Below are 10,053 nucleotides of genomic sequence, written 5' to 3' on the forward strand. Positions count from 1 at the left end.
AAAAGAAAAGTATATTCTTTCATATTATTTTATATGTGATCGCAAAGATGCTAAGAGAGACACTACCCAGACAGCACAAATTACAAAAGGCTCGCCTACGACACGCGGAGTAAGCTTGGTGGAGTAAGTTGGAGTAAGAAATGAAAATAATTTATTTCGCTTATGCGCGCGCGCCCTCTATACTCTAGCCTCCTCATGCCGAAAGTATTTCTCTTACTTAAGAGAAACACTTCCGATGTAAAGAAATTAAAGCATATAGTAAGCACCATGAGCGAAATGAATTATTTTTATTTCTTACTTTATCTTATATGTCTCAGGGCGACCAAAAGACGTCCAAAAGAGGACGTCCTTTCGAGGTCTTTGAGACATCTTTTAGTGATTTGTGCTGCCTGTAGTCGGACACACCGGTCCAATTTACATTGTGCAAATGCAGCACAGCGCAAATTTTCTCAACGAGAAACGGCATTCCTCCGCCCTTCGCCGATCGGCGGCGATCGACGTGCACGTTTATCCTCACAGAACACAAATGTTATCCGAAGATATGCGGATATCGCGCTCGATAACGGTAGTAGCGATCGGCACGAAGGCGCATCAAGTGAGAAGATCTTGCTTTCGACTGATCCGAGTGGGAGGATCTCCGCGAATAAAGCGTTACGTAATTTTGCGCGGCGGCTTTTGCCGCGCACCGTCGCCGTCATCATCGCCATCGCCACCGCCATTGCCTCCGACGTCGGCGACGTCGGTTACGGATGGTTGCTAAATGCAGAATCCAGGATGCCTCTTCGAACTGCCACCGTAACAATGAACCGCGCGAGTCATTATTACGCGCACGCCGCGGCAGAATCCGTGCATGCCTCTTCAGCCTGTTCCGTGCCATTGCGCTCTGTCCGCCGCGGAACCGATCATTACCGATACCGTGTATACGATCAGCCGTGCAATCGCACACGGCCGCGTGTACGATCCTCCGGCTCTCCGACGATACACCGTGTCGTTCACCGAGCATCTGAAACGCGCGCGGAACGATTTCGTGACAGGTTGATGATGATTGATGTCCGATTTGCTCGAGCGAGCTCTGAACTATCGGCATCCGTTCGCGAGCGATACAAGTTGAACCTATCAATTGGACGTAGTTATGGTATAACTGCCCATTTTTTGGAAGCTCTTAGTTTCACGTTGCGAAACCGACCGCTAAGCGTGTAATTTGCACGTAAGATTAGAACCAACGTGTAGCGGCAGCGTTTAGGATTAATTGCTGAGTGGATCACACTCGCAATGTAATGAGACAGTAGAATTTTATTTGCAACATATATTTTTTAAAAAGAAAATTTATCGTCGGAAAAGTATCTAATGTTTATAATTGATTCTAAATTGTATACATTGGGAAAAAATACTTCAAAATTTACTTGTAAATTATAAAGTTTATTTCTGTGAATAAACTTTATATCACACAAATAAGATTTCAAATATTTTTATATCAGTGAAAAAAATAGCTGAAAATTTATTTATGGCATATAAAGTTTATTTACAGAAATAAACTTTGTTTTACAGAAATGAACTTAATATTCCACAAATATATAAAAATTTTCAAGCATTTTTCTCTCTCAGTGTAGCTCGAACAGATCGGTTTTGCCTCGGGATCTACACTGGTATGGCCTTGCCAGGAACAAAAGAGCTGTCTGAAATGTTCAGGTTAGTTGTTTCAACGGCAGAATGAATGATTTAATCGTTACGAAAGAATAGACACCAAAAAGAATAAGATATATCGCACAAGGTACATCCTCTAATTAAACCGTCGTTAAGTTTTAGTCGAAGGATCGTTACGCTCATAATAGAACGGTCCCTTTCAGTTAACAGCGGGTGAGCGATAGTAAAATCTAATTGCATACACAGAACTTTTACTAACGGCACACGTGTTTCACAGGCGAAGCTGGAACGTCCGATCTGTCTTGATTCTCAATCGAATTCAAGAGAGGAAAGGCTCAATTAGCTTGCGCCGCTTCGCTACTTGATGTTTGTGCCAGAGGAACTCGCAGCACAAGAAAAATATGGATCCAGTCACGCCTGAAAAGAGCAAAGTGAGGAGAATCGCCTTACACGCGCGCGCGCGAGCTATTATTATTTCTCGTACGATTAGCCCGTGCAAAAAACGTTACCCATGAAAAGCACGAAAAATATGCCCTGCATGTCCGACACGTTTACTTTGCGCTCCTCCACGGCTTGATTGACGGTATTGTCCGAGCACTTGTCTTTCGCAGGTATTTGCTCCGATATCCATTTGGTCATCAGTCCGGACTCGTGCATACGATGTAACCTGAATGACAAAGTTGATTCTTGCAAAATGACAGATTTGCGAAAGAGCTACAGCGGCCTTGTCGCGATATTTATTAATATATCCTGGATGTATGTAATCCCAGACAACATAATGTCTAAAATCGGGACATAAAACGTCTTAAAGATTATCTTTAAGATGTCTTTCAGACGATTTATATATAAATGTCTTTAAGGCGTCTTAAAGATCATCTTTAAGACGTCTTATGTTTCGATTTTAGACACTATGTTGTCTGGGATAGCACAAGCCACACGAGAATATTCCTCGCGAGAAAGAACATAAAATAAATCCTAGAGTGGTAGAATAGAACAATGTACGCGTACGATTGTAAAAATGTGTCAAGATACAAGACAATTGCGCTTTGAAAAATCATGCCATGAACCGTCTTTTGGGAGTATATTGTGTCCGCTAAGTAATAAATTAACTCTTACTCTGCGTTGATAATTTTCGTGTAAGGACTATCTTGCCCGATGATCATCGCGATGGGCTCGTCCATAAATTCAGCAGTGCTCAGAGAAAAGGAGCATCCGCCGGTTGATAACATGTCGGTTCTCATCAGAAACCTGCTCAGGCGATATGTCATTATCGTCATTTTTATCGGGCGAGCTAATTCGTACTATGACGATATATACAGAGAAAATATTGCAGTAAAGTGACAATAAAGTTTTCGCAATCTTGAACAGCATCATGGCCGAAATTACTTGTTTAAACATGTTATGCACGTTTGACTTTTTACTATAGAATTATTATAATTGAATTTGAATACTATTTTATATCGTATGTCAAATAAATCGTCAAATTTAGTATTTCTATAGTAATTTATACCACAATTTCAATATAGTCTAGCTTTACAGAAAACATTGTAAAAAAAAATACAACTTTGACGTAATATTTACTACAATATTTTCTTCGTGTTCATGATGAAGGATTGAAATGAGGATGCCCGAATATATCTCTCTCTTCTTTACAGAAGCGTCGCACAAATTTTCGGAAAAACGTCATACACTGAGAAAAAAATTTATTAATTTCAAAAAACATTTGTTTGGATAGTACTATGAAGATATTTGGTCAAGTAATTATTTTCTAAAATTAAATAAAGAAGTTTTAAATATAAATTTGTTAATTTTAGAAAATAATTACTTAATTTAAACAAATATCTTCATAGTACTATCCAAACAAACGTTTTTTGAAACTTGGTAAATTTTTTTCTCAATGTAGTGTTTGATGAGACAACTATATTTACTCGATCAAGTATTATGCTTGACTTCTTCTTGGCAATCTCTCCTCATATATCCATAAGCGACAGAGATATTCGGCTGTCCTCGTTTGAATGGTCCGCTATGTATATCGCAAGATTACCTCAACGTGCTCCTCCAATCGATTATCACGTGTTTGCCGGCCTTCACCTTTTCGAGAACTTCCACTTCTTGCGTCTCATTATAAATTTCGGCGTATTCCCACAAAGTATGATATTTCTCTTCTTCTGCATTTTTCAGATACTCCTCTAAAAAGCTGCCATTAGGAAAGCCCCAGGTTACTTTACCTTTATGAGCGACCAGTTCCTCCACCGTAAGAATGGCAACGTCCATATTCGGGAATGTCAGAAATGCGACCAAACTTCCGGAGTAAGTCGCTACTAACACCATAACGACTAACCACCAGACACCAACCAGCAAACGCGCGCTATCGCAACGGGGTAAGTACATTCCGCCTAAAATCACTTAAATGCAGTCTTCCAGCTTTCTCGAGAAATAAAAAATTTTTTTATAATTCGCTCAAGTATGCATTAACAAAAGAAACACAGGATAAGTCTGATGAAAACTAAAAACGACCAACAGAATAAAGAGTAGAAATGTTTTATAATGACAAAACAGCTTATAATTTAAAAATACGGCGTGGTAAAACTAAAATACCTCGTGCAAAATAAATATACCGGTATCAAAAGCGAAAGACGCTACCTTGCTGAAGAAGAGCTCCGTAGACGTACCATACGCATTGCCAGCACGAGTTGAGTCCTACCGTCTGCGTGCCTAGACTGTACTTGTGTATCAGGTACAAGATCGGGCCCATTATAATAATGGATGCTGCCAGGCAGGCCCACGTCTGGAAGCAAAACTAGCCCGCTTGAAGGCATGCATATACAAACGCGTAAAATGTATCTTATACGTGAAATAGATCAAACGTTGAAGGGAGAAAAAGAGAAGAAGAGAGGAAGAAAGAGAGGGAGAGGGGGAGAGAGAGAGAGAGAGAGAGACGGGGACATCGAGAGAAAGAAAATAGTTATTAAATATGTCTTTTGACGAAATCAATACCAAGTTAATTTCTGCTATAATTATTATCGAATTTTTGTTGAATAATTATTGTTGAATTTTCGCCTCTTCGTCGCTAATACGTTCGATCTATTGTCAGATTTCACTTTTCATCTGTTTACGTTTTATTTACTGAGTTTTGTAATTACTGAAGACGTAATGACGCTTTGCCGTGGAACTGAGTAAATTACCTCTTTGGCGAAGGGCGCCGTGAACAATAACGCTCTGGAAAGTTGGCCAGGCTTTGTGGTTAAGAAGCTATATGTCTGTATAAAGATTGGCAGTGTGAAGTTGATATCCTCTTTTCCGCGATCGTTCACGGTGTAGGCACAGGCTGCGAGAAGGACCTTCTTCATGCGGACCATGTCTATTATTTCCGACGGCATTTCTCTCGTGTTTGACTTTAACACCTTTCGGATGTGCGAAGTAAGTTTTTATCATAAAGCACTGAGCTGAATTCGCATATCAACTGGATATTTCACATTACGGAAAATTACTCGCGTCTTCTTAAAGATGTACATAACGCGTCATTCACTGCTAATCGAAATATTTCAAATGCGTCTCATAATTGCTCATAATTAGACGGAAAAGCAAAAAAAAGAAAAACACTTTTATTCATGTGACAACTTAAAATGGCAAGTATGAGTCCGTCATACTGATGGAGCATTTAAAGAAACATAAATATGGTCATATCTATACATCTTACCACTTCGGTTTTGGTCTCGTTCTGTTTGAATTTTATTACCCGACTGTTCGCTGGACTGATCACAGTGTATGTGAAGTTTAATTTTTGGGCCAAATATTTTACGACATCGAAAACCAGACCGCCGTATTCCTTCACGCCGGACCTGGCGAGCTGGATGGTGGACCATGGTGGATTCTGAAAGGACACGACTGACCCCTCGTACGATTTACACGGAAAACGGTGTACATTTTACATACGTGATACGTAGCGATCGGCAGACTGATCCCTCGGAATCCGTGAGAAATATGCGGGAAAATTACATCGGTCAAGTTCACGCCGAGACTGGGCAACCACGTTCCCGAATCTATCAAGTGCGCCGTACTCTTGCCACGAATGAAGAAATTCCCCCACGTTATGGCCGAGGCGAATCGCCAAAACAAGCACTTGCCGCAACCGCCGCCCGAAGCGAAAGTATCGTCGATAAGCTTTATCTGCAGGAAATAGTCGTAGCGCGTGTAGAATTTCCGTCAAAAAAAAAGAGAATCTTGACAGTGTAAGCGTGATACTTGGCAAATTAATGCTTCCAATTTTTCAGGAGATACAGAAATTCCTCAAAAAATATAAAACTATAATTACGCATTAAAAACAAGCATATTTTTTAATACGAATGAGATGTCATCGGAAATGTACGCAAGCCTAATTTCTCTTGATCAGTTTGCACTTGTATTTTTTAAAAGAGTTATTTTTCAAGTTACGAGTCATCATTTTTACACTATCGATTGAAATACTACCAGATATTTGAAGGTACAAACTTGAATATTTTTAAGAATCTCTCGATGCCGCTCGTGCTTGCTTAATCGAATAAGTTCGAATTCCTCTTCGTTCACACGATTGTACAACTCGATTTCGATCATTAATGATAATTTTATAGCATTGGTCAAGGCTATAGTTAACTCCTGGACATGACACATTAGCTTGGCCTAAAATACAATTTTCGTTATATTTTCCCAAAAAATATACAGAGAAGAAGAGAAAGAGATGTAAAAGTATCATCATGTATCGTGTTGATACATGATGATGTGTATCATGGGATTTTCCTTAGAGAAAAAATTCAATGATACAATCATTGAAATTGCGAGAGTATTTCTCAGACGATTAAAATATGTGCGTAATTAAACAAGAAGTAATGAAACAAATTACGTCGCAATACGTCTCGCTGTCGGTCGCGTTATAAGCGAAAGCCACGTTCACACCTTCCGATAAGTAATCGACGAAATTGGTAATATTCGAACCGTTTCGTGCTATGCTGTCGGCGATGACGTATAGCCATTGACTATCAGGCTGGATCATGTTCAATTCTCTTGCCTTGAGAAATATATCATATTAAGTAATTCGGAAACGTTAATAAATAAATAAAACGTAAGAAAGTACTAAATTGAAAGCGAAGGCAATGCAGAGCAAAAGTGAAGTCCATAATTTATAAAACTTGCTTTAAATGACGTTTTATGTTTGAGGGAATTTTACACTTCAGAAGCAACCTTATATATATACATATATATATATATATATATATATATATATATATATATATATATATATATCCTTGTGAAAAATTGCAGATTGATTACTTTACTTTTGCTCTGTCACTTGACTCTCGCTGAATCTCTTGAATAGATGCGTTTTAATAGTGAGCAAACTTGATCAATGTGTCTCTTACAACTTCCATAACGTCGGAAGCTGCGTCTATCGTGACAATTACAAGAAAGCATTTGCCTAACTGATCCACGTGAAAGCTCTCGAGCATGTCTTTTATGTAGAATCGTCTGTTACGCTGGGAATCGGCATGTTTGAAGGCGAACAACGATCTAGAGACCATGTTAAATTTTTTGTTCGGCAATGGGATCGATATAGCCTGAGTGACTTTGCTAATCGAATCTCTATCTGTAATTATATGAGATTATAATACGAGAAACACGTTTCTCGAAGAACAAGAGCAAGAACGAATTTAAAAGGAAAATTTAAAGCTAAGGAAAATAGTGGGTAATTATAAAACGATTAATTAAGTTGCGTCACCGAACGTGTCATCGTGCAATATGTTGATAGAGTTCCAGTTGAAAGCGTCGACAGACCTCAAATCGAGGAAAATCTGGGATAACTCTTTGCCCGCCGATATTAAAGGAATGCTCACTCCTTCAGTCTCAGAAAATCGCGGGCAATCTGGCTCTACAAGAGAAATATTACTGTCAAAATAGATAGAAGGGTAAAGCAGTCAAGTTAATTCTCAATTCTCGTCCATTAGGAATTTCTTATTTTAAGAAAATACAATCTACGAAATATGTTCTACATTGACACTTCGTCTGTGTCAAATTACTTGATTGAACGTATCACAATGACGTGACGCATTCTCGCGGATGGCACTAGATAACAAAGCGAAATTAGATAACGCTATTTGCAAGTGACATCTCAGTCGCTAAAGATATCACTGAACTATAATTGCGTAGTTTAGAGCAATCTCTATTCGTCTCGACAAATATAAAATGAGAACTACCAAATATGTATCTGTTGCACGGCTTTCCATACGTACCCGTTATTGCTAAATGCACGACTTCTTCTTTACTCGCGGCGTCGTGCAGACTCCACGTTTGCTCGCACGTTGCCACCGATAACAACGCCGTGAAATCTTTACACGAGTCGAACATTAAAAAAAAGAAGATATTATTACGTTAACTGACACACGTTATTTAGAATATCCTGAATGTACGACATCAATAATGAACGATGATAATATAGACGGTATTGGATAACGGTGAACGATAACGATACTTAAAGACTGATCTGACGTATTAAACTTAAAGCTCTTACCTCGCATGCTCTTAATTTTCGTATTACGGAAGATGCGCACATTTATATCAATCATTTGCATCTCTTCTCTGATGGTAGACGTGATGAACCCGTAAATATTCCTCACGGTGTTGTGATATTCGTGCTTATTGTCGAAGAAGCCCTTATCGATAACGACCGCTGATTCAAAGAACGTTTTCTCGTTAAACACAACGTTAAAATCACCCGCTAGAAGCGTAGAAAAATCGCGATTGCGTCGTACCCATCGTGGCGTTGGCAGACATAAGCGACGGGAACTCATTGAAAGCGTCACCGGAATTCAGGATCCACGCGAGGAAGAGGAAGGAAATCATACCCGTTGACAGATCGTATTGGAATACGACACGCGGACTGGTCGATATATAAGGGAGGACATTGCTCAATGATAAATGAGTTCATTACTTTCGATTCATAACTACCGCATTAACCGGAACTTCGTCAAAACTCGGTCGAAACGCAATCGCGGACTGAGCGCGTTGCGACTCATCGTAACATCGTATATCGCGAATTGAGGGAAAGGTCGATCCTTCAATAACTTATTGAGGAACGATCGAACCTCATCGGAACTTGAATAGAGTGAATCAGCGGCCTAGATGAGCAAAATCCCTGTGCGCGGCCGGGTAAAAAAATTATTGCAAAACGGTAAAATATTGCAGTCAATTCGATCAATTCGAAATTGGTTCGTGCAACATTGAATTTAGTTTGCTTCTCAGTTTTTCACTTTATGTCGATGAGACATAGGCCAATATTCTGAACTCTCTTTTATTGTTAAAAGCCTCCAAAAATATCTTATAAGCCTTCTGATTGACTGTAAGTCACTTTCATTAAAAAACGCTTTTAGCGATAAAAGAGACTATAGAATATGAGCCAAAAAGTTCTCGCAATGTTAAAAGTATACACAAAAAAAGATATACTGTATTCAAATAAATGTTACTTGCTTCAAATATTTCATAAGATTATATACCCGCAAATCTATTGTAAGTTCATCATAAGTACTCAAAATGCATTTTGAATCCTAGTAAGAGAGAGTTCAACACTTCAATCGAAAATATTAAATTAGAAGAAAAATGTGGATTACTTACTGTACACAAAGTAGAGAGAGAACAAATTTTTTTTTTTATAAAATTTTATCATATTCTTATGAAGAGAATAAATTATATATATATATATATATATATATATATATATATATATATATATATATATATATATATAATAAAAACATACGAAGAATGCAACAAGTAAAATATCAAATAAAGCACAATAGATTCTGGTTCTATTACATTGTTGTAATTACTCGATATCTTATGACGGAAGGCAAAGATGGAACGATAAAGTTATAAATATGTTTGCGGTCTACCACTTCTCTCCGTCCGATTTAACGTACGATAAACACATTACCTATTGTCTACGTTCTGCTGTAAATCCCTGCGCAGATGAAAAATAAAAATGAGAGAAACTCTGAGAGCGAAAGATTTTCTTTTATAGAAGATTTAAGATGAGTCTTTACTTTTGAAAATAATTTAAATAATTAATTTACATAGTTTTTTTGATTAGGTGCGCTGCGAGAACTTAGCGCACCTTTTTTTGAAAGTCTGTTTTTTTGTATTTAATGACCGGAACTATTTAAAAATGTTGCAAAGAGCTCTAGAACTTTTCAAGAGAGTATCAGAACTGCAAAAAAAATGGCACATTTTGAATTATGGTGTGCCAAGACTTGGCGCACCATATTTAAAAAAGTGACATTTTTTTTAAAGTTTTGATACTCTCTTGAAAAGTTCTAGAGCTCTTTGCAACAATTTTAAATAGTTCCGGTCATTAAATACAAAAAAATAGACTTTTAAAAAAAG

The 10,053-nt window shown here is 38.0% G+C and overlaps 2 protein-coding genes across 2 annotated transcripts in view; one reads left to right on the forward strand and one right to left on the reverse strand.

The window, feature by feature from the left end:
• Positions 1-1,658: 1,658 nt before the first annotated feature.
• Positions 1,659-8,602, reverse strand: LOC116841644 (ionotropic receptor 93a-like). Its single transcript, XM_032809850.1, is given in 16 exon segments — positions 1,659-2,061; positions 2,154-2,311; positions 2,761-2,892; positions 3,689-4,040; positions 4,288-4,432; positions 4,830-5,048; positions 5,345-5,518; positions 5,581-5,814; positions 6,136-6,303; positions 6,524-6,688; positions 7,041-7,264; positions 7,397-7,546; positions 7,908-8,003; positions 8,186-8,344; positions 8,427-8,523; positions 8,525-8,602. Coding segments are annotated over 16 exon segments (2,649 nt in total). The 3' UTR covers positions 1,659-1,963.
• Positions 3,922-10,053, forward strand: part of LOC116841643 — a 15,083-nt gene continuing 8,951 nt past the window's right edge. Inside the window, exon 1 of the mRNA XM_032809849.1 lies at positions 3,922-4,025. The gene's annotated coding sequence lies outside the window, so the exon portion shown is untranslated. The remainder of the gene's footprint in view (positions 4,026-10,053) is intronic.

This window comes from Odontomachus brunneus, unplaced genomic scaffold, assembly GCF_010583005.1.
Source record: "Odontomachus brunneus isolate Ranch 3 - 2012 unplaced genomic scaffold, Obru_v1 Obru_scaffold_017, whole genome shotgun sequence".
Lineage (NCBI taxonomy): Eukaryota > Metazoa > Arthropoda > Insecta > Hymenoptera > Formicidae > Odontomachus > Odontomachus brunneus.